Here is a 26,367-nt window from a genome sequence, read left to right on the forward strand (position 1 = left end):
GGGTCCAAATCAAACTGAATTACCAAAAGTTAAATATTAATAGAGACCTAATTAATATTATTACCATTTTTTTTAAATCATCAGTTTAATAGAAAGACCGTAAGGCTAAAAAGTTCTACACCTTGTTTGTTTAATAACGTGAAATGTAAGGTGACTGAGGTTTTTGTTGTTCATTGATTAATTTGGTCTCCAAGTTTAATACCAGTGTGGAATTTTGAAAGTTAAAATGTAATTGTTTTGGGGGCACCTGGGTGGCTCAGTCAGTAGAACATCTGACTTCCATTCAGCTCATGATCTCACGGTTCATGAGTTGGAGCCCTATATCGGGCTCTCTGTTGTCAGTGCAGAGCCTACTTCAGATCCTCTGTCTCCCTCTCACTCTGCCCCTCCCCGTCTCATGCTCTCTCTCTTTCTCTCAAAATAAATAAAATTTTAAAATATATATATATGTATAAAAGTTTGGAATTGAACTTATTTTGTAACTGTTGGCTTAAAACTGTGTGTATTTGTATGAATTACAGATTTTTTATACATATATTTCTGGTGAATTTTTCTAGCCCCTAAATCTCCAGAGTTACATTTGGAGCCTCTGAATTGTACCACCATTTCTGTGAAGTGGCAGCAAGATGCTGAGGACACAGCAGCCATTCAGGGCTACAAACTGTACTACAAAGAAGAAGGGCAGCAGGAAAATGGACCCATTTTCTTAGACACCAGTGACCTTCTCTATACTCTCAGTGGTTTAGGTGAGTGAGCCCATACTGCACTTTCCTTTTTCCTTCTTTTCTGACCAGTTGGGAAAAGAGTTTTTGGATAGAGACACAAGAACTGACTTACTGGTGGAAAGAGAAGAATTACCTTTATTACATCACTGTGTATGTCGTACTGCTTAAGTCACTGTTGGTCTTTGACTCACCACTGTGAGCAAACTGGCAAAACGTCAGGTAAATGTGGTATCTATCTTTCCCCCACTTCTGGACATCTGATTTTCTTTCTACAGTTCACTTCTAGTAGAGTGAGCTCTGATAAATTATTGTGAGTATGTGGTGTACGTAGAATAGGAATGTAAAAAGGAAATATCACCAAATGGTCAGAATTAAGATTAACTCAGAAATTGCCTGAGAGGGCTATGTAGGTGTATTATTTTCCCATGTAAAATCTATCTAAATTATGTACAAAATAATGCTCTTACATATGACCCATGCCACTATAAATATTTATTTTTGTAGCTCTAACACAGAAACACCAGAGAAAGAGCATTTAATTTTGGGTTCATCATAGTTCTCAAAGACATCATTTTTGTGGCACCTGAGTGGCCCAGTTAAGCGTCTGACTTTGACTCAGGTCATGATTTCAAGGTTCATCAGTTCAAGTCCCGTGTTGGGCTCTGCACTGACAGTGCAGAGCCTGCTTGGGATTCTCTCTCTCTGTCTCTCCTTCTCTCTCTCTGCCCTTCCCACACTCACTCTCACTCTCTCAATAAATAAATAAATAAATAAATAAATAAATAAATAAATAACACTGTTTTATTCTCTGTTCATCCTGTCTTTGCTGAGTGAAGAATTCCAGAATGTAAACATGTTTAGTGGAAAGTAAAGAAATTTGTGGCTATAATAAATATATGGGTATAAATAGATATATACTCAAGGCATAAACTGCACACTTAGTTATTTCTTAGTTATTTGTTAAAGCAGCAACTTTAATTACCATTACTAACTAAACTCCTACTAAACTGTTATAGCATCTTCTGCACATACTGAAATTTTACAGTGCCTCTGGCTTTCCCTATCACAGACTACCTTTTGGAGTACAAAAAGGAAAAAGGCTTGGTGATCCCACTATGGATAGCTCCATTTATTTTTCTGGCCTCACAGCACAAACTGTGAAAACAGCATTAAGACCTGAGACCCGGCGCAGTAAGAAGCAGTGGTGGGAATCTGTTTTTAGAGGCAGGGACATAGGACCCCATCGTCTGTTTCTTAGCAATAGTTTTCCAGATGGCATTTTGCTTCTAATCTTGTTGTCTTGGATTTTAACTTAATCTGCATTTGCTTAAATAAATTTCACTGTTGATTCCTGTCACATAGCTTTATAAATGATGAGGAAAAGTTACGTATGTTCCAGGGTGACCTTCCTTAAAACCACTGATGGTAGAGATGACGTTAGCCCAACCTGTCATCAAAGTTAGGAGCATTTATTTCTAGTCATGGCTTCTCATTCAGTATGCTCTCCCTTTCTGTGTTCATATTATTAATTCAGAAAAGTTGTACTAAGTTTAAAACAGGATTTGGTAAATTGCTGATGAAAAATTATGCATCATAGTATCTCGAGTTTCTTCAGGTTTTTTTTTTTTTTTAATATTTACTTATTTTTGAGCGAGAGACAGTGTGTGAGCAAGGGAGGGGCAGAGAGAGAGGGAGACAGAATCTGATGCAGGCTCCAAGCTCTGAGCTGTCTGCACAGGACTCAATGCAGACTCGAGCCCACAAAACATGAGATCATGGCCTGAGCTAAAGGTCAGATGTTTAACTGATCGAGTCACCCAGGTGCCCCTCCAGTTCTTTCACTGTTAAGGAAATATAAATAAGTAGAAGATACAAAAGATAGGTTCATAGAGCATTCTTCTTGAACATATAAGTCATTTATTTTAGACAAATGAATAATTTATTGGGAAGAACAGTAATGTTCTGCTTGTGAAAAGTTTAGAGAAACAGTTAAAACTTTGTCAATTAAAAGTAATGCTCTAAAATTTAAACATTTTCTATGGGTGCATATAATGACTTACTGATCTTTGTGGAAATGTTTTTTGTAATCTGTATAATAGTTTTTAATACTATGAACTTTAATTTCCTTCTGTGTTTTAAAAAAAATCATATATATTACTGCCTGTGTTTTTATGTTATAAAATCCTCTTTGTGTATACTGTTTGGAGTAGTTCAGCTTAAAAACACTTTATAATGTATAACCTAGGAAATTATTTTGTTATAGTCAGGATATCCTGCCTATTAAAATAACTCCATGTGCCCTGACTATGGACTTGACTGAGTAGTAGGACTAACTACAGTGCAGGGTAACAGGGTAGTCTCACAGTTGTAGGACTTTGTTGTAGGACAGTGGGGTTCGCACCCCTGGAGGTGCCAAGCCAGGACCAGAAGGGCCGACTAGCAGAGAGGCAGTTGTGTGGATCCAAGCATTGTATAGCTGTTGACCAGATCACCTTGAAGATGCCTTTTAATCCTGAGAGCCCTACGGTCCTTAGAAAGACACTGTTGGGACCTAGCCAAGCTCACAGCAAGTTCAGTGGGTGCAGCCCACTAAGCAGGCAAGTGTTAACAGCTCTCACTCCCATCCTTCTTACTTTTGGCTGTTGGGAGGGCAGTATGTTCTGTTAACTGGACAACTGACCATCTGTGACCATTTTTAGCAAAAGCATCTGGCAGTAGCTGCCTGTTTAACAGAGAGTGATGTGTGTAGAGGGCAGTAGGTTAAGGGAACCCTATCTGTGTCTTGCATGGTGAATACTTGCTTTCATAGAGCTTTTATACATTAAAGATGCTCTAACTAGAACTAGATTTACTAAGTGGGGCTGGAAATGAAATTTAAATGCTTCTGTTTACTGATTCCATGTCAATTTGAGTAGCCAACTGATGCCTCAGAATTTCATTTTCATACTAATTCCTTCTCTGATACCCTAATACACATCCTTTTGTTGCTTCTGGTAATTAAGTTTTCAACTAAAAAGTATGTTATTGGGACACAGTCTCCTTGGTAACACATAACAGTTCTTTGTTTCTGAAAGAAAAAGAAAGAAGGAAAGAAAGAAAGAAAGAAAGAAGAGAAATTTCTGTATTTCAATTCATTTAATAAGAATTTACAAATTATTTTCCTAAGTAAGGCATTGTCATACTAATAAAAGGATTTAACAAATGTGACCTCTGCTCAAAACAAAAAGAATTAAATCAAAAGATACTAACTTTATTTACATTTCCAATTTTCTCCCAAGTTCTGATTAACTAAATTTAATTGTACTTAGTAATGAAAGTTGTTTTAGAACATTTTACTCAAAACCCTCAAAGCTCAGTTCCCTCAAACCCTCAAATCCCTCAGTCAAGGATGTGGAATGTTTGTTTTTTAAACTGGTTGAAAAGATTCTCGTGTCTTTATTAGTATAATATAAATATTGGCAGAGTAGTGGAAGATTTTGATTTTGCTAGTTCTAGTTTAATGATTTGCAAATATACAGTTTGATTTTAATTAGAAATGGTTTTGGGGGTTGGGGAATAAGCATTTAGCTTGTCATTTAATGTGTATGTGATTTGTTCTAAATTGTGGTTTGAGATTTTCTTCAAAGTTTTGCATCTTGTGATTATTTTCACTTAGTTGTTCCCCACCCCTGCCCCTTGGCACTTTTCATGTTTGCCTAAGTTTTAAGTAGAATTTTAAAACATTTGTTAAATTTATCACACAATAAACTGAAGCAAAACTAATAGCACACTTGTGTTCCCTGATAATAGACTTTCTGAAATAATTTGCTCCATTTTTTAGTCTGTTTATTTCAGAAATTGACTTTAAATTCTGAAGTTAGAGTTTCTAATAACAAAGGAGACTGTTTTCATAAGCTATCAGAAACTTAATTTTTCAATATTCATATAATAAGAGGGAAAGGGATTATTATTTAGATGGTGGTGTTGTTAATTTGGCACTTGGAACACTGATAATCTTTAGATTCTACTTTGCCAAAGAATGTTTGCTATTAAAGTTCAGAGCAAGCTTGATTAGTGAGCATGAGATTTAGCACCAATTTTACAGATCCAGATTATCAAAAATCATTAGTAACACTTCTGGATCCCTTGTACACCTTCTAAACTCAATCTTTTTTTTTTTTTTTTTCTTTCTTTCTTTTGAAAAATCCAAAATCGGAATTCCCGGTTATGCAGGGGAGTAGGAGGCAAAAGAAACAGTCCCTCGGCAACAGTGTAGTTTTAGAATACCTTAGCCAGTTTATATGGAAGCATGGTAAAATTAAGTCAGATTTCTGGATGCTATTGTTTGCCATAACAGAGTAGGATTTGGTTGTGTGGTTACAGATCTGAGGGAAGAAGATCAAGAACTACCAATGGTGAGCCCAACTCATATAGCTGGAGGGAATTATAGTCTCTTTAGTTAAGACAGGACAAGATTTTGTGGCATAAAAGAGACTACTTTTATCAGAGAGGGTTCATTGTGAACCTTACTATAATAGTGATTTTGTTTTGAAGAGAACTGGAATCACTGAGTGTATGAAATCTGGAAGTCACGTTTTAAGGCAAGCCAGGGTCTTTTTAGAGATTGTGTTCCCTCATTCCCCACACGCAAGGAAGCCTTAGATAACACTCAGAAAAATCTTTGGAAACATGCTACAGGTGAAAATCCTAGTATTGTGGTTGTTTAGCAACTTTCTCACTGCACCCCTTGCAACAGAGTAAAAAAAGAAACCATGTTTTATAAACAAATCTTCCTGATGGTGTATAGTTTCAAGTATCCCATACTGACTTTTAGCCTATAAATTCATTTCAAATAATTTGGTGCCTTCATATCAATTACCAACTCAAATGTCATTGCAGATGCCAGGATTCTTCTGTTTTATAAAGTAACATATTATCAATCACATAGACATCATTAAGCATTCTGTCCGGATTAGTGTTGACTTTGTAAAGCAGCACTGGTTTCTGTGAGATCACTTTGCATTTATATGTTATCAGATAATTTTTAGGGATTGGTGTAGAAATTCGATTGATGTTATTGCTGTTATTTACTACAGGCAAGATCGCTGGGGACATATCTCACATTTTTTGCCTCTTCTCAGTTCTTCCTGTGCTTTATCACTGTTAAATTCTACTTTTCATAGAAATGGCTCCTCCGAACAGTATCTGATTTCACTGTTTCATTCCTTTCTTTGAAAGAATTATAAAATAAACTCATTTAAATGAAGCCAGTAGACTTCTTACATGAATAATTTTGAGAATCACCTGCTATGTAGGCCAGAAAACTGACAACATGGGAGTACAAATAACGACAAAGGGAACATGGTAAAAGTATTTCACTTCGCTATTGAATATCTTTTAAGTTACCATTTCTTGTATTGTGTTTAATTTGTTATCTAGCTAAAATACATTGAAACTTCAATGCTGACTTTAGGAAATACTCAACTATTTTTTTTCTTAATTTAAAATTATGGGATCTGAACATGCAAAATATGATAGATACACAGCTCAAATTTTAGAACCTTAATACTTGGAAAATTAAAAAAAACCAATAACTCAAAAGAAACAGAGCATCCATTTCTTAAACAATCCTGTTATTAAAAAAGTACTGTTAATATTAAGACAGTAATGAAGCACCTGGGTAGTTCAGTGGGTTAAGCATCTGACTTCAGGTCATGATTTTGCAGTTTGTGGATTTGAGCCCCATGTTGGGCTCTGTGCTGACAGCTCAGAGCCTGGAGCTGCTTCAGATTCTGTATCTCCCTCTCTTTCTGTCCTTGCCCTGCTCTCAATCTCTCTGTCTCTCTCACTCTCTCAAAAATAAATAAACATTAAAAAAATTTTAATAAAAAACATCAAGACAGTAACAAAGGAAATATTTTCATTTGCCAGTTTGCAACAAAATGCAGATTTATGAAACTGTAAGAACTGTACAGAAATTACTGTGCATCTTCTGGTTATCTTTCCTTAAATTTTTCTTGAATGAAAGATTACCTGCCATTCTGAAATATTTTTAATACTCCTGGATGAAAATGTAGATATATCTCTTTGCATTTGGAAAAATCTTGCCTAGCTTTTAAGTCTCAACCCTTCTGGGAATCCTCTTGCAACCTCAAATGGTGTCAGTCATTCCCATGGTACATCATTTATAATGCTCTATTGTAGGAGGCACTTAGCACTGACAGCTGAAAGAAAAGTATTGGTGAAGTAAATTTTATGTCTGCTGCCTGACATAAGCTCTGTAACTTATTAACAAATTAAGTCCTGGTTATTTGCCTAATCTTTTAGATAGGGATAATAATAATAGCTATTTTATTTTAAGTGTATTTGTTTATTTTGAGTGAGTGGGGGAAGGGCAGATAGAGAGAGAAAGAAAATCCCAAGCAGGCTCCACACTGTCAGTGCACAGCCTGATGCCAGGGGCTCGAACTCTTGAACCATGAGATCATGACCTGAGCTGAAATCAAGGGTCAGATGCTTAACCAACTGAGATACCCAGATGCCCCAATGATAGCTATTTTAGAACGTTAAGAGGATTAAATGAAATAATGCACATAATGTTTAGCACAGCTCTTAGCGAACTGCATTGAGAGTCTTAAACAAAAGTTAGGTGTTGTAATTGTTAAAAATTGTTCTCCTCCTTGGGTGGAGCCTGGAAATCTGTATTTTAAAAATATTTTTTCCATGTGATTTACCATGATCACTAGATCTGGAAACCAGTGTTTCCTGAGCTTTATTATCTATACCAGAGATCTTGTTAAAATGCAGATTTTAATTTAGTAGGTTTGGGTGGGGCCTAAAATCTTTGCATTCTTGCCAACTTTGACAAGCAAGGATCTAGACCAGGGGCAGGCAAGCTTTTTCTGTTATGGGCTAGGTAGTAAATATTTTGGGCTTTGTGGGTGTTGTGGACTGAATATTTATGTCCCCATCAAATTCATATGTTGAAGCCCTAGCCCTTAATGTGACTGGATTTGGAAATACGGCCTTTGGGTAGGTGTTGAGAGTTAAACTAGGCAGGGCTCTACTATGATAGGCTGGTGAATTGTAAGAAAAGGAAGAAACAGCAAGAGCTCTCTACCGTGTGAGCAAGGACTTAGTGAGAAGGTGGCTGTCTGCAAGTCAGGAAGAGATCTCTCATCAGAAACTGAACACTGCCAGACCTTGATCTTAGACTTCTCAGTCTCCAGAATTGTGAGAAATTAATTTGTTTTTTAAGCCATCTAGTCTGTGCTATTTTGTTATGATAGCCAAGCAGAGTAATACAGAGTGGACCATAAGGTCTGCCACAAGTATTCAGTTCTGCCACTATAGCACAAAAGCAGCCAAAAGAAATATATAAATGCATGAATATGGTTATATTCCAATAGAACTTTGTTTATGGACACTGAAATTTGACTTTCATGTATTTTTGATGTATCATTAAGTATTATTAAAATTATTTTCTGAGCATTTAAAAGTCTAAAAACCAGGTATTTGGGTGGCTCAGTGGTTTAAGTATCTGGCTCTTGGTTTCGGTTCAGGTTATGATCTTGAGGTTTCATATGTTCAAGCCTTGCGTAGGGCTCTGCGCTGACAGCACAGAGCTTGCTTGGGATTCTTTGTCTCCTTGTCTGTCTGCCCCTCCCCCAGTCATGCTGTTTCTGTCTCTCTCAAAATAAATAAATTAAAAACAATTTTTTTTAAATGTGAAAACCATTTAACTGACAGGCTGACCCTAAGGCAGCAGACCATATTAGTGTATTTTGCCAATTCCAGGTGTAGACTCTGGTTATAGCCTTTGTTTTAAAGTCTGTTTTGCCCAATGTAAATATTGCTACTCCAGCTTTCTTTTGACATCCATTTGTATGTTTCCCCATCGCCTCAGTTTGAATCTGTTTAGGTAGGTGTCCTTTGTTTCTCATCAGGTATAGACTCTAATGTGGTTGCTCTTCAAAGTGCAGTCTTAGGATCAGCAGCATAATCAGGAAGTTTATTGAAATGCTGAATTTCAGACTTCCTTGTTCCCTCTCCAGATCTACTGGATCAGAATCTCAGTTTTAACAGGATTCTTAGGTGCTTAGTATGCACATTAAAGCTTGGTAAAGTTAGGTCTAGATGACCTAGTATGTTTTTTTCAAAATAGCCGGTATCAATTCTTTATAAGTTAATAACTTTTAGCTTTAAGTTTGTTATTCTTGTTGGAAATCTTTCAGAATTTGTTTTTGTGCCTTCTAGCTTCCTAAATTGCTGACTCTTTTAATTGTCTGGCCAATTACAGTTTTGTTTTGGTTTGGTTTTTTACTGTTTTTTTAATGTTTAGTTTTGAGAGAGAGAGAGAGAGAGACAGTGCGTGAACAGGGGAGGGGCAGAAAGAGAGGGAGACAGAATCTGAAGCAGGCTCCAGGCTCTGAACTGTCAGCACAGAGCCCAACACAGGGCTCAAACTGATGAACCACAAGATCATGACCTGAGCTGAAGTTGAACACTTAACCAACTGAGCCACCCAGGAACTGTAGGCCAATTACAGTTTTTAATTGTTATTGACATTAAGCCTCTCTTAAGTCTGCCTTTACTGCACTTTTTATTGCATATCTTGTTTCTAGTCCTATTTCCCCATACTTTTTGACTTTTACATGGGGGACAAAATGGCCTTTCATGGGTATCATCCTTCAGTCAATGCATTTCTTCTCAAACATCCAGGGAGTGGATGAATCACAGATTCAGGTATAATCTTCCAGTTTTGCTGCTTCTTCCCTGCATTTTGTCTGCCACTGAGTGCTCATTCACAAGTTCATTCTTTGATTCTTAGATATTTACCAAGCTTAGTATATGATAGTCTCAATGTTAGGTACTGCCATAATAATGTAGACATGGTCATAGTATTTGAGTCTAGGAGGAAGACCAACAATTAAATAAGCATCTAAAATGTGTGATGCGCCAGTCAGAGTGGCCAAAATGAACAAATCAGGAGACTATAGATGCTGGAGAGGATGTGGAGAAACAGGAACCCTCTTGCACTGTTGGTGGGAATGCAAATTGGTGCAGCCGCTCTGGAAAACGGTGTGGAGGTTCCTCAAAAAATTAAAAATAGACCTACCCTATGACCCAGCAGTAGCACTGCTAGGAATTTACCCAAGGGATACAGGAGTACTGATGCATAGGGGCACTTGTACCCCAATGTTTATAGCAGCACTCTCAACAATAGCCAAATTATGGAAAGAGCCTAAATGTCCATCAACTGATGAATGGATAAAGAAATTGTGGTTTATATACACAATGGAATACTACGTGGCAATGAGAAAGAATGAAATATGGCCTTTTGTAGCAACGTGGATGGAACTGGAGAGTGTGATGCTAAGTGAAATAAGCCATACAGAGAAAGACAGATACCATATGGTTTCACTCTTATGTGGATCCTGAGAAACTTAACAGAAACCCATGGGGGACGGGAAGGAAAAAAAAAAAAAGGGGGGTTAGAGTGGGAGAGAGCCAAAGCATAAGAGACTGTTAAAAACTGAGAACAAACTGAGGGTTGTTGGGGGGTGGGAGGGAGGGGAGGGTGGTGGATGGGTATTGAGGAGGGCACCTTTTGGGATGAGCACTGAGTGTTGTATGGAAACCAGTTTGACAATAAATTTCATATATTGGAAAACAAAACAAAACAAAACAAAACAATTTAAAAAATAAAAAAATAGGGGTGCCTGGGTGGCGCAGTCGGTTAAGCGTCCGACTTCAGCCAGGTCACGATCTCGCGGTCCGTGAGTTCGAGCCCCGCGTCAGGCTCTGGGTTGATGGCTCGGAGCCTGGAGCCTGTTTCCGATTCTGTGTCTCCCTCTCTCTCTGCCCCTTCCCCGTTCATGCTCTGTCTCTCTCTGTCCCAAAAATAAATAAAAAACGTTGAAAAAAAAATTTAAAAAAATAAAAAAAATAAATAAATAAATTTAAAAAATAAAATAAATAAATAAATAAATAAAATATGGTGTGATGAACTTTTTGATAGTGGACATCAGATCTCCATAACATCATTTGGCAGGTGTTTCTGTCCTGTTTCGGGGCTGGAATGGGAATGGCTTCCAGGAAGAAGTAACATTTAGGTTGAAATCTAAAGGATGAGTAGGACTCATTAGGCAAGGGGTCAGGGGCAGGTACAGGTTATATGGGAACTAGTAAAGAAATACATAATAAAATAACAATAATCTAAAAGTATACTGTTGGTGTATGGCCTTGTACACTGTAGGTGTAGGCTTCATACAAGTGAACAGTTCTGAAAATTAAGCCTCACAACTTCATAGTAAACCTGCCTCTGCAAAGAGGGAAGGACAAAACCCAGGAGATGGTCACAGAATGGTGAAATTCACTTGAGTTGTTCAGGAAGTGAGGGGGACCATGTTCCAGAGAAAATGAAGTATTATTATATGAGCACAAAGTGAAGCCAGTACCTGGTAAGCTACATGAGGGAATTTGGGCTTTATCCTAAGGGCAGTGTGAAGACACTAAATGATTTTAAGCAAGCAAGTGACCTGATTAGATTCATATTTAGAAATATGTTTCTGTTGCAGTGTGTAAAATTTAATGCGGAGAGGGAAGATGTGAAACAGCTCAGAACTGCCTCTTCCCTGAAAGAGGAGGTTTTTGTGAGCTTTCTTTTTCACTTCCTTTCTGGTTCAGAGATGCTACAAAAGTCTACCCTACCCTCCCCGTTTGCTGCAGTCCCATTGTACATGGCAGTTTTCATGCACACAAATAATAAAGATTTCTTTAGAAAATAGCGTGTTCTATTGTTTTAAATCAGTTTATACTCAACCCTTGGAAACTATAATCACTGTATAAAAATATATAAATGTATATTATATATATAAACATAACTATATGTATATGTTTATGTATGTGTATATACATATACATGTATATACATGTGTATATGTGTATACCCACACACACATACCCTACTGTTTTATAAAGTGAAGGTATTTGGATGTTTGGTTTATGCTTGTCTTTAAGTCAGTTCTGTAACTGTGTTAAAGTGTTTTAATTTCTCCTTTGCTTGTGTCAGCTCTCAAGAGGCATGCAGCCACAAATCTAATGATGTATTCTGTCCCCCTCAGAATACCTAATTACTCTTGATTTGGTACATTTCATTTTAGGCAACTGTGATATTGCCAAGTTAATTAAATTTTGTGTTTTTAAATGAACAAGAAAATAAAGGAAATATAGCCATGGATTCCATAAACCCATAACATCAACTGTTCTTTGAAGCCACAGTGTGAATGCAAGAGCATTTAGTGGTCACTCAAAAGAAGAATATTTTTGAGTCCATTCAGCTGCTATCATTGAGCTTTAGTATAGGCTCTTAGAGCTACAATACTGTTTACAAAGCCCTTGTTAACACTGTGTGAATACAGTGAGTACAGTGTTTTATGGAACTCCATAGGCCTCAGATAAAGACACTTCTATGCTTGCTTGGTTTTTCTTTTGGACAGGCTTAGGACACAGAAGCTCAGTGGCCTTGCAAATCAGAAGATGAACTCAATTTAGAAATTACTGATAATGGGCCACAGTTAACTTTAAATTCATGCAAATTAATTACCAGTAAATGAATTACAAAATTGAAACCGTCTTTATAGCATGCAATTTTGACTTGTGTGATTTCTTTTCCTAACACCTCTTGAAGACATTGCCTAGAAGATAGAGCTAATTAAAAATGCAAATTTTCTCATTTTAGTGTTGATACAATATATATTTCACAAAACTTGGTTTAATGACATGAGATTGCTATCTATACCAATGTAATTGTCATGTCTTGTTTCGTAAAATTTTCATAATAAAGTTTACCCATCCTAATTGTGGAAGTTAGGTTTGTTTTCCATTATTGTTAAAATTTAAAAATTAGTGTATATTTTTTTCAAAGCACATACTCTGTATCAGATCCTGTACTGGGAGCAGAGAATGTGAGCATTAAGATGGCATGCCTGCTTCTAAAGCATTTGGGCTGAGCATGAAGGACCTATCAGCATTCATAGGAAAATGTGCTAATAGACAAAATTGAGGTATAATCAGAGTGTTCTAGAAGCACAAAGGATAAATGGCTAATTTTTACCATATGATGGAGAGTGGTTTGCCTAGTAAAGAATGGAGGAAAATCATTCCAATTACAGGAAGTTACAGTGTACAAAAAAGAAGATTAAAGAAGTAGCCTCATTGATGGTTTTATGGCTAAAGCAGGGGTTACATAGGTAGGAGGTGTAGAGACTGAAGCCATAGAGTTAAACAGGACCCATGTTTTAAGAGTCCTGTGTACCCTAATAATGGATTTGGTCTTTGTCCTACAACACAAGCAATGAAGAACCATCAAAAGTTTTTAAATGAGAATAGAACATGGCTTGTTTTAGAAAGCTAAATGGTAATGACAGTGTTGGGGATAGGTGTAGAAAATGCAGTGAGTAAGGGCCAGAAGACAATATGATGGTTGTTGAAATAATCTACGATGGTGAGAATGTGAGCTAAAGCAGTACTTTATTGGACATAAGGCAGACTGAAGTTGTTTTGGACGTAGAACAGTTAGGACTTAACTGGTTACCTGTGGCTACCTATGGCCTGATGGGAGGACTTCAGATACAGTAGTGACACCTAAGGGGTCTATGAAAAGATATTCAGCATCATTGGCCTTTAGGGAAGTAAATGAAAATTTAACAATTTAAACTATAATAAGCTACCACTACATGCCTATTAAAATGACTGAAAAATGTTTAAATGCCAAAACTGCCAATAACAAGTGCTGACATGGATGCAGGATGCCTGGAAGTCCTGCGCATTATTGAAGGAGTGCAAAATGGTACAGCCACTCTGGAAAACAGTTTAGTACCTTTTTTTGTAAGTGAAGTATGTCTGTGTCATACGACTCAGAAGTCCCATCCTACGTCTTTCCTCTAGAAACATGAAAATGTATGTTCACACAAAAACCTATACACAAGTGTGTAGCTCCATTACACCCCAAATACTGGAAACAATCAGTGTCCTTCAATGGGTGAATGGATAAACAAGCTGCAGTATATTCATACAATTGAAATATGCAGCAATAAAAAGCAATGAACTATATTGCTGCTTGCAGCAATTTGTGAGTGAATCTCAATGGCATTATACTGAGTGAAAGAGGCCAGTCTCAAAAGGTTGTAATCTGCATGGGTGCCTTTATATGACATCTTTGAAAAGTCAGAATTAGATTAGTGATTGCTATAGAGTAGAGGTAAGGGCAGGATTTAACTACAAAGGGGAACCACAAAAGGGTTTCTTGATGTGATGGAATTCTGTACCCAAATTGTGGTGGAGGTTAACAAATCTGTACATCTGTTAAGTAAAACTGTACACCAAAAAAGGTCAGCTTAAGTGTATATACATTTAGAAATTAAAATAGAAGCCTGGGTTTTGAGATCAGATGGCCAGAATTTGAGTCCTAGCTCCCCACCCACCAGGAATGTGATCATGGTGAAGTCACTCTGCGTTCATGATCCTCAATTTGCTGTAAATGTCTAGGATGTTGGGGATTAAATGTGCTAGTGTATGTGGAACCCTCAGCACATTGTATTGGTACAGACTAAGTGCTTAGTAACTAGTAGCTCTTTATAAATATGATTAAGGAGAGGAACAGGTTGGAATGATTCCCAAGAGCTCTGGGTGGATGGAACTTTAATTGGAGTAGGGCTTTCAGGGTTAAGACCAGGTTTGGGGAAGTGGGAGATACTGAGTCGAGTTTTGATCATGTTGAGTTGAGGTTGGTATACTATTGTAGCAGCTTAATATATGTTTAGATTTCAGAAGATCTGAAATGGGGAATTAGTGTACAGCTGGAATTAAGGCTGCCTACTGATGCAGTCCTGCTCCAAGAGACCTGGCATCTTTCTGGCTTTAGCTACTTTGAAAGAAACTGAGAAAAAAACTTAAGCAGAAGAAACCTCTGTCAGCATAGCTATAAAGCAAAGGGCACTAGGTCATTTTCAGGAAAGTGAGGTACATCCAACAAATCTCATTGAAATTTCTCTTAATACGTGAAACTTTGAACATTCTCATTTTCTGTGTTAATCACTTTGAGTGCAGTCCTTTTTAAAAATCACCTTCCTAGACCTTGGGAAACTGAAATTCTTTGTATAGTTTCCATATAGATAAGGTCATATTTAGAATCTTAATTTGGTGCAGTTCTGAACATTTATCAGTTTCACTTACTTGCCACAAAAAAAAAAAAAAAAGAGAGAGAGGAATTTTAAATAAGAAAGAAGCAAAGAAGATCAGGTAAATCATTGCTGCTGTGTCATGGGAGAAGTATAGTTGGCAAATTCCAAACTGAATCTTGTAACAAATTACAGAAGATATTTTACACTGCAATAGCACTACTACCATAATTTGCATTTTTGCCCCTTAAATTCGGAGGATGGTGAAAAGCATTAAAATGACAGTGGCTCCTGAAAGAATCAGTGCCTTATATTCTTTTGTTGTATATTGTACTGTATCAGAATTATAGTGATGGCATCCTATGGGATGTTATACCAAACAATTTTATTTCTCACTTTAGAAAGATCACTTTGGAGAGAGAGAGACGGAAGGCTGCAATAAATGCCTGCATTTTCTTAAATATTTTTTACCATCTTTAAAAAAATAATAAAGTTCACCTTTCCATATCAAACCCCTAAAAATAATTGAGAAAAGAATGTTGATGATTTTTCCTGGGCTTTTATATTCTGAGTCTTGAATAGTCATCAGCTTTCCAAAATGCTCTAAAACATGTACACTCTGTGAAAAACATCTGTCTTGTTTTTAAATGCAGTGTAATTTGTGAACAAAACTGATAAACAGCTACTACCCCCACCCTTTATTTTTTAAGATAAAGCCAAGTTGTTGGGTTTTTTTTCCCCCAAGAATGAAATGCATGTAGGCTTGAAGTTGTTTTACTGCTTTAGCAGCTGTGTGGCAAGTTTTCTAGCAGACAATGGAGGTGGGGAGGGGGGCTCTGTTACATCTGGTTTCTCTTTGTAGAATGCCTGAAAAGTTGATATTTAGTGGATTCTTGAGAAAGCAGTTTATCTGTAGAAGAGGAACTTTTTTAGTACCTAAATTAGCTTGCTCTGATTAATATGCATTTGTTTTGTTTTCCTGCTTTAAAAAAAGGAGAAAGAAAGAAAAGAGTAAAGAAAATCATCTAGCCTAAAACTACATAGCACAGATAACCCTATGACCTTTGGCTCTGGGAAAAGATTTACAGTACTTGTGGAGCTCGTTCACATGCCTGACTGAAAAGAGCCCTAAAGTAAGGCTCCTGTGGAGATGGAGAAAATAAGCAGGATAAGGAAGTTCCATTATTTCAAGTGGCAGTGTGTTGTTTTATTTTTACTAGTCTATAAAGTGAAATACCATTCGTGATGTGTTTCCAGTTTTGAGTCTCATGTCATTTAAGTTTGGGGTCTGATGTTAGAATAGTTTGAGTCAGGGATGCCCTGGGCAAAGCATCCTTCTTCGTCTCCTTTTCTACCCAGCAAAGATCCCTGCGTGTTGACTCCCTTAAATTAAATTTCCATTTGAAATATCTGTCCTTTAAGGAAAGCGAAACAGCAGAAGACTTTCTTTTTTTTAAAGGTACTATCAAAATATGGATGAGAATGAGAATCAGTAGTTGTTTTGCTCTTATATGTTAAGTTTTTCTTCAGATACAAAGTATAAAAAGTCCCTGAGAACAAAATTAGTCCCACTCTTTGTCTCCAGAAAAAGAAATTTTTGTTTGGTTCCTTTTGCTAAGACATTTGAAGAAACCTTAATAATTTACTATCTAAAGACTTTGACATCTGTTTAATGGTTTTTAACTAGAAACTTTATACTGAATCTTTATGTATCTTTCTTGTAAAATATACCATTGTTCTCTACAACACTTTGTATTTATGTTTTGAAGCTTCTTTATTAAACTGATTTACTGTTTTATTTCCTGTTTCCTTTCAGTATGTGCTGGTAAAACCTCATTAACATGGTGACAAATAAAAGCAGTTTCCTTGGTCTTAGGAAGATACTCCTAGCCATTGATCAGCTCTTGATTGTTTTATAGGCCAGAACTTTCAAATGGTGTTTTTTGAATGAAGGAAAAACTTCACTACGCTTTCTATTCTATTTTTAAGAATCTGTAAACATGGCAAAAAGTTTGACGTGAATTACGAACAATTTTCCTTATAGAACGGAAAACTCTTGTAGAAAGTTAAATCAATAGTGTCCATTAATCATACTGTTTGTCAGCCCTCAGACCACTGTGGAAGTTTCTGGTGAATGTAAAAAGTCTTTAAATGTGTGAGGTCCTTAAAGATCTAAGTAAGTTAAAGGAGAAGAGGTTTTTTAAATACCACCATTAGCACATGAAAGAAACTTCAGGGTGGATAGAAAAAAAAAATTAGTTGTAAAGCTGTAATTGTACTTGTTGGTTTTGTTTTGTTTTTGTTTTAAGCCTGTTCTTTAAAAAAAAAAAAACTTAGTTAATGCAAATAAAATTTTAAGCTTTGTACTAATTACACACTCCATAAGGTAGATGGGAGCTGTAAGACAGGCCATTACAGGAGGAAATATTTTGGTAGCTTATCCTTTAAAAATATTTGCATGTGTTTATTTCATAACATGCATAGTATATCAGGACAGTAATACATGTATATGTTATAAATAAAGGTATATATGTTATAAATATGCATGCTAGAAAAATATTTTACTGTTGGAAGGTGAAATAAAAAGATTTGGAGACCACTGTTCTAACTTACTGAATCAGGTATTTCTAAGTACCCAGCTATAAAGCTGTACTGTCTAGAAGAGGAAATAGCCAAATCACCACAGAAATCATAATTACAAGCTTTAGTAAGCGCTGTGATGGAAAAGCATAGGGAGTTATAAGACCATGTTATAGCAGTCACTAAATAGCATGAGGGTGGAGGTTAGGGTAGATTTCCCTGACAAACTGATGTTTCATTGATATCTGAAGGATAACAGTTTAACTGGGTGAAGGACCCTGATGGGATAATGAAAGAATTAAAGAAGACATAGCATAAACGATAGTCATGGACTGAATCATCAGAAGAGGCTAAATACTGGAGTTTGTTACTATCTAAAGAATCTGATTTATCAGTTGATTTGGATAAGCTGGTGTGATAACATAATCCTGATAGAGTTTATTGAAATTTTACATATTTTTCTACTCTTTATAAATATTTCTATTCAAATATCTTAAAATACTTGAAATCTTGAAAGACTTTGGGTAACATCCCAGACAACGTAGGCTGCCCTACATAAGTGGAGGCCTCTTGCATTAGCCAAGATAACGGACTCCACTGATCCTTACCTTGGTTAATATAGAAACTAGAACTCTTGCTTCAGGTGAAGGTTAAAATGGCATCTTAGCTTTCTCGGCATGCCAGGATGTTAATGATAACTTAAGAAGCCTGTGCAGACTGTAGGCAGCACATTTTGCCTGATTACCACAGTGTATGCATCTCTCTGGGAGATTGTATAAATACATCTATCTAGAGTCATTATTTCACACACCTGATTGTAGCCAAAAGGCCGAGAAGTGATAAGTCATCGTTTCAAATGTATGCATCTCCTGTACCTTTTTGAAGAAAGATTTGGAGAGACTCAGTACAGAAACACAAAATTCAACTAAATAAAAAAACGAATCGGTGACATAAGGCTCCGTGTTTGTAAGGGTTTGGGATTAAGCAACATTCATAGTAGTAAAAGTGTAAATTGATTCACAACTTTTTAGGCATGACTGAGTAACACCAAAGGAGGGGGCTGTAATATGCATACTCTTAAAAGAGTAATTCCGTTAGTAGACACCTATCATGATAAAATAATAATGAACATGCACAAACATTTAACCATGAGGATGTTTGGGGCACCTGGGTGGCTCCATCGATTGAATGTCTGACTTTGGCGCAGGTCATGATCTCATAGTCCGTGAGTTCAAGCCCCATGTCAGGCTCTGTGCTGACAGCTCAGAGCCTGGAGCCTGCCTCAGATTCTGTGTCTCCCTCTGTCTCTCTGCCCCTCCCTCTCTCACTCTGTCTCTCTGTGTCTCTCAAAAAATAAACATTAAAAAAAAATTTAACCGTGAGGATGTTCACTGCAGGGTCATTTGTAATTGTGAAAAGCTGGATAAAACCTAAATATTCAGCTACAGAGGTTTAGTAAGATAAACTGTGGTACATCCATACAGTTTGGATAAATGTGGATATTTAAAGGAATATTTTAGAAGAATATTTAATAACATGAATATTTGTTCACAGTATATTAAGTGGAAAAAGCAGGCTATAAATAAAAAAAATATTTTGTATGTGTGTATATGAATAGAAAGGGGAATGAAAATAACCTACAACCTAATGTTAAAAGTGCTATCTGGGTTCTGGTATTAGGATATTTTATTTCCTCTTTTCTGCTTGTCTGAGTTTTATAAATTTTCTGTAACAAATATTTGATCCTAATGAGAAAAAAACAGTATTTTTTTTAATTGACTATACCTACGTGAATCAGTTGGAGCAAAGGTAAGTAAAAGTTGGAAAACCGATGAAACCAGGATATTGGCTTCTTTATTGCATGCCATAAGGTCCTGTACGGTTGCTAGAAATGCCTATAAGTTTAGCTGTGAGCTTCCTGGCAACCAAAACAAACCACAAACACTGCTAGCTATGGGGCATAGGATATTTTAATTATTAGAAGAAAATTGTAATAGGGGCACCTGGGTGGCTCAGTTGGTTAGGTGTCCGATTTCGGCTCAGATCATGATCTCAAAGTTGGTGAGTTTGAGCCCCGCATCGGGCTCTGTGCTGACAGCTCAGAGCCTGGAGCCTGTTTCAGAGAAAATTGTAATAGGGGTGCCTGGGTGGCTAGTTGGTTAAGTGACTTCAGCTTAGATCATGATCTCACAGTTGGTGAGTTCAAGCCCCACATCAGGCTCTATGCTGACAGGCTGTGCCTGGGGCCTGTTTCAGATTCTGTCTCCCTCTCTCTGCCCCTCCTCTGCTCAGCCTTGCTTGCTTGCTCACTCTGTCTGTTTCCTTCAAAAATGAATAAACATTAAAACAAAATTTTTGATAAAAAGAAATAATATATTAATTAAATTCCCAAAATGCAGTATTTCCAGAAAAACTCTATATACTCAAATTGTTGGAGATTCTCTATGAATCTGTATCGAAACCATATAACTTATGCTTGACAAGGGCCTAACATAATAAGGAAAGAAGATTCCTGTGGCTTCTAGCATCATTTGACAAGTTATAGGGTTTTGAATGATCTAGAGATATTAGTGGAGGAAACAATTAAAATAATTTTTTTGAACTTTCACCTTTCTCCATCTGGATGGCCAATTAGGGTGGTTTTAGCGTGTTTCCCTTTCTTGAATACATTCCCATTCTTTTCATAAAATGACCTTTTGTCTCAGAAGAAAAATCTTGGCAGATGGGCCTCAATTCTGACTCCACAAAACTATAGATACTACGTTTCAAACCTCTGGAAACTTTAAGAAGTAAGGAGACACTTGTTCTCATTTTGCTAATGCACATTTCTGTTCTGAGAAATTACAGGGATTGTATTAATTATATTCTCTTTCCCACGTTGACTCACTGGCACACTTGTGTGGCCCCGGTTCATTGTATGCTTTATTCCCATACTGTGTGCATATTACAAATTGGCAGTTCAGTGTGACTCATTGAGAATTTTTTTTTTAGAAAAGAAATCTGCATTTGCATTACTTATATAGAAAGTATCAGATTTCCAGGGGTTGTGGGAGGGGGGATGGGCTAAATGGGTAAGGGGCATTAAGGAATCTACTCCTGAAATCATGGTTGCATTATATGCTAACTACATGGGTGTAAATTAAAATACTAATAAAAAAAACCCAATTACCCATAAAAAATAAATGAATAAGCTTTTTTGTTTTATAAAAAAATCAGATATTTCTAGAAATCTTTCAAGAATCTTCAAAATATGTGCTTTTCTCTTCTTTTTTTATTGTCCTAATAAAAAGTCATAATCTAACTGATGTAGTAGTCTTACCAAAAAAAGAAAACGTTGAGTCTAAATCTAATAATGAGGAAACAAGTAGATAAACCCTGTTTGTGAGATATTCTCCAAAACATCTACACTGGATTCTGCAAAAGAGTCGTTGTTAGGAAAGGTAGGAAAAGGACGGCAGCGATTCTGGATGAAGGAGATAATGACATGCGGTATGTGACTCTCAGTTGTGTTGGTGGGAAGGGAGCATTTTAAAGAACACTTTGGAAGCAATTGGGGAAATTCAAAAATGAGTTCTATGTTAGATTAAATCGTGTTATTGTTAAATTTGTTGGACCTAATAATGGTACTATGGTTACGTAGGAGAGAATGTCCTTGCCCTCAGGAGAAGCATGTCCAAGTATTTAGGTGTGAAGTATGATGGCTCAACAAAAGAAAATGTGTGTGTTCACTTACTTGCACATGCAAGTAAGAGAATAATAAAGCATATCATCAAAATGTTTAAAAAATAACTTAAAAGGTAAAACATGCCCAGTATTCTGTTTTTAATCTTTAATCAGTTTCTCCAAATTAGGGATGTGTTTATCATGACTATGCACATGGTTAAAACAATAGATATTGTTTGAAATAACAGATATTAAATATAAGAAACCTTGGATCTTCTGTTCATGTTTTATTTATCAGAAAATCCTTCTGATTTAACTCTGTATGCTCAGTTGTTTGAGATTCTCTATTATATGTGTTGAAAACCATTTTAAGATACAGTGAATACTTTCCAGTACCTCAGTGATCTTCAGTGTCTTAATACCTGAAAGATTTAAGGCTTATATAAAATTTGAGTAGGCTGTTTATAGGCAATTAACATGGTAATGACCTACACCTGCTTGTATCAAAAAACTCCCAGAATTCCCTTATCTGCTAACATTAACATTGATTTCAGAGTGATACATTCAGCAAAGTTTAAATAAATTGTTGTAACAGTGCTTCTTGTGAATTCTAAAGGAGGCATACATAAATAACAATTGTGTTTTATCACTATGATTGATGAGGCCAATACTTCGCTGGCTTGCATTTCCCACTTGAGAAGAAATTTAAGATTGGTTTCAAGCTGTCTACCTGCATCCTTCCCATCTTGTAAGCATGCTTTTTACTGCTGAGGGCTGAGATTTGGAGGAATGGTTATCAAACCACAGATGTTTTTGCAATGAAACTGTGCACCTCCGACCAAGTCGCCGTGGTTCAGGAGATGATAGATGGTATTTTCATGTTGCCTCACAAAAGGGTCAAAATGGCATGGCGAGCCCATGACAGTGAAACAGAGAAATGTTAGTCCTGGAAGGAAATTTATTTCGTGGCTTCAGGGGAAGTTTGGTTGTCATGAATAGGCTCTCTCTGTCAGTCTATAAAAATATTGTTTGTAAGGCAGTGATGTATGTGAGACATCACACAGCGTGAGTGTGCTGGCAGACAGAGCAGCTACTTAAACAAATGCCAAGCCGAGTACAGTATCAGAAGTCAAGTACTTGGATGTTTTTAGTATAAGAATTGCTCGGGGTAGAAATAGCAACATGATTAAAGGAATTTGTTTCATTTTCTTAAGTAAACTTTATTTGTAAATTTTACAGCCCCTTAAGTTGTCCTAGGAGGCTGCATCTACTCTACCATTCTAAGACATTTTTATCTTATATTTATAAATTCTTATAATCAGCAATTACTGCTTTTTATTCATTAAAAAATTTTTTTAATTTTTTTAAAAATGCAAGCTCTATGCCCAATGTGGGGCTTGAACTCACAACCCAAAAGGTGCATGCTCCAACTGAGCCAGGCAGGAGCCCCTCCATTTTATTCATTTTTAAGTTATTCAGGACTTAAAGGACCAGCCTCATTAGTACTGTTCACATAAAGCTATCATAAATTTGGGGACCGTGAAGCCGCTGCTCTTTTGAAGTGTTCCTTTTTCTCCTCCCCCCCCCAAAGGAAGTATCAACCATTGACATCATTCCATTAATTGATGATGTGGTTGCTTTGCTGTCTCATCTTGCAAAATTGGACCAATGAGGTGCCTTTCTTCTGCAGGGATTCATAAAGGGAAAGGGGTATCGTAAGAAAAGAACATAAAAGATCAAAAACCGTGTTTGTGGGAGATTCATTTTTCAGGGTTTGGATGTAAATCAGCAACGTTCATGGCAACATTCAGGTAGGAATCTTCAGCACCAAGTATTTCTTATCCAGACAGCCTCAAGTAATGCATTTGTCAAAAATGAAAAATAGTTGTTACAAGAAGTCTTGAAAGCCTGATAGATGAATAAAAATGAAATCGCATGTTCAGAAAATAACACGAACAAAATATTAGTGAACAAAGTATGATCGAAAAAGCCATTTGCTTCTGGATTTTGCAAAACAATCCCAGTCTTTGGGGAGCGGGGGGAGGTTTTTAAAATAGAGATTATCAATAGGGTATACTTATTTTGGTAGGAAACGGATTCTCAAATGTCATGTACAAAGAACTTTCTTCTAAATTATCCTACACTCAGTAGGAGAGGGGATGTTTTCACTGGGAGTGAGAGGTGTTATTTGTCTTAAGGCCCTTCAGGGGGGCAGAACAAAAGGCACTGAGTCATTTCAGGTTTAGACAAATACTCTACCATCAGCTTCCACAGAAAGGTGTTACCCAGAACATGCAGGGTAGGTTGGAGAGTGAGGGAGCGCCCACTCCATCTGCTGTTGTGTCATTTTACACTCAAATATTCTATATTATCACAGGGCAGACTTACAACATTTCAGCATAGTGAGCATAATAAAACTCCTTTAAATTTATAATGTGATAGGAAAAATGTTTATCATTAACAGTGCCTTACAGAGATTCAGTTTATAAACAAAAGGAGGATGAAATTTTTAATCAAGGCTTAAAGTAGAATTTATAGTTGTTTTTTTTAGCTGAAAACCTCTGTTTTTAAATCAGCGTACAGCACCCTCCTGTCAGGCATTGTTTTAACCATCACGAATTAACTTTTTCCATGAATTAACTTTGATGACAGAAGACAAAGAATTCCCGCTTGAAAGAGGCCTGCTCGTCTCATGTCCCTAGGGTTTCTCCCTCAGTTTCTCGGATGGGAGAAACATGTACAAACCTAACAACGTTTGGATAACTTGAAGGCGAATCACATTGTTCACATGTGATTTGTGTTTTTGTTACTGTGTGTTTAAACATCACATTTTAAAGCAGAGTATTTCACTCTGCTTTCCTTTCCCACCCATCCCCCTTAGCATTTTTCCTGCTCCTCTGCTGCTGGACCAGACTTGGGCTGGCCCCAGATCCTGTGTCAGAGGCCACGACCCAGGTGTCACAGCAGTCATACTGTTGGCCTCTTCTCTGAATAATTATATGGGGGGTATTGTGTTGGAGGGACAGGCTTGGGGGCAGTGCAGTCACCCTGGCTAGCCTGACCAAGGGGCTCTCCAGTCAGACCACAGGGGAACAATGGCCCTGAAAAGGCCTGCACAAAACCTTGTAACACAAAAGATTAAATTAAAAATGTACATCGGGCCAGACACTAGGCTTCATCCTTCAGAATTTCACCTTGGTCACTTATTCTGAGCATTTCCTGATTCAACATTTCCAGACTTCACATGCAGTGACTTTACATCAGCAAATTTTCAGATTGCTGCTTACCTCTGCATATATAGTCTAATTTAATTGATACACTTTTTTAATACTCTAAAGCCATCTTAAATGTGACACGTTGTGGCTAACATAAGCAAAGCTTTCTTTAGTGGTATTTTATGTAAATCATTTAAGGTAGTGCATGGCGATGTTTAAAATAATGCTTTGTAATTTCCTAAGACATTGTATCAAATGTGTTCCACGTCTAACCTGAGCCAAGTAACAGGGACTGTCCCAAAGTAGACGAAGTTGTTTTATCTTCCTTTGGTCTCAGGAAAATTATTTTCCCCACCACCTGATCAGTTTTTCCTAGAAGAATGGGGAATAAAATTCATTAAGTCTTACTCATATTTGAAATTTAGAAATGATGTCAGAGGTGTATTTATTTATGTCAGGTAAACGTTTTTTCATGGTCCTGACCTCAGGTGTTCGCTTCGTTTATCTACCCTGGACTTGTCCACTCTGGCCTGGCTCTTCTGAAGCCTTCTGGAACCTCACCAACACAACAGCTCAAGCAAACAGGCCTGGTTTTCATGATGCCAACACTCTCTCCTTCTGTTGGTCCACAGCTAAATACTTTGTAAATAATGGTTTTTTATTATGCATTTTCCAGGAGACCAGACTTCTGGAAATGTTAGTGTTTCAAAACACTAAAGTTTGAATTGATGTCTGTCAGTTTTACTGTCTGAGTTTATCTTCCATCAGAGAACACTTGGCCTCCATAGTGTTTGGAAGAAGGTATGGTGTGGAAACTTCCTAAGTGAGTCTTTTGTACTTAGAGAAGTTTAAGGACAGAACAATGATCAAAATCTGATAAGACTGGAATTCTTAAATGTTTTCTTCTTAATTTATTCTTTAATATTTACAACTCTTGATTATTATGTTTTTGTTCTGTGTATTTGGCTACTTTGAATATATATTAATATCACCCACCCCATCCGGGCCTACTTCAAAGATCACCTAAAACCCAGAAGTGAGTCACAAAAAAGGTTTAAGTCATGAAGCCACTCAGTAAGAAACGATGCCATTTGTCAGAATGTGTTCTCTTAATTTACACATGTTCCGACATGTTTTGCTATCTCGCTTCTCAAACATTAGTGATTATAGGGCCCCTGGCTTTTCAGAAAATAGGCCCAGAAGCAGAATTGGAGCTGAAGGTCAACAAAAATAAGTTAAAAACAAACCAACCAACCACTCTTTGCTATGGAAGCTATAGTAATTGATGCTAATAAGGATGAATTTGAAGAATCAAAACAAGTTTTGGTTATTTCTAACATACTAAAGGATCTGGGAAGTTTGAAATACATTTTTGGATATTCTGTATAGAAGAGGGGTTAATTTTGAAATGAAAGCTAATTTACTTACATAGAAGGTATCCTTGTCTATAAAAAAAATTCTTAATATATAGGGCTGTTATAAGATCATTTAAGATAATACATATAAAGTACTGTTTTATTATTACCAAAGAAATTCATATTTATTATTGAGCAGGTAGAAATATAAGAACCAGAATAACTAAAAATTCTGCTACCACATAGAGCTAGGTACCACTGTAAACATTTTTATTTTCAGAAGATACTTCAGTATCTGATGATACTGCATATCAGAAGATAATGCGTTTTTATTTACATTCTGCTTTTTATTGCTGTGCCTCCAGCGTCCCACCGCTTCCTTTCTGCTACCCCCTCAACCCCACCCCTTCCTGATGAATTTACTCTGTTAAACGACATAAATACCAGATATCGCTTTTACCCTCAGTGACTTCTCCATAGCACTGGACGTTGCCAACTAATCTTCTTCTCGTAACTCCTGTGATATTATACCTTCCGGGTTTTCCTCATGACTTCTTAACACCACTTCCTATCTCACACCTAGGTTTCTAGTCCCTGCTGTCTCTTCTCTCCTTGGTACCCCATCCTCTGTGTACATGACTGCTGAATGTCGTTCTCCATCCTTACT

At 36.8% G+C, this 26,367-nt stretch overlaps 1 protein-coding gene across 1 annotated transcript in view; it reads left to right on the top strand.

The window, feature by feature from the left end:
* Positions 1-26,367, top strand: part of PRTG (protogenin) — a 128,598-nt gene that overhangs the window by 72,378 nt on the left and 29,853 nt on the right. The window contains exon 11 of the mRNA XM_058737650.1: positions 558-746. Within this exon, the coding sequence (XP_058593633.1) occupies positions 558-746 (189 nt within the window). The remainder of the gene's footprint in view (positions 1-557; positions 747-26,367) is intronic.

This window comes from Neofelis nebulosa, chromosome 7 (genome assembly GCF_028018385.1).
Source record: "Neofelis nebulosa isolate mNeoNeb1 chromosome 7, mNeoNeb1.pri, whole genome shotgun sequence".
Classification (NCBI taxonomy): Eukaryota; Metazoa; Chordata; class Mammalia; order Carnivora; family Felidae; genus Neofelis; species Neofelis nebulosa.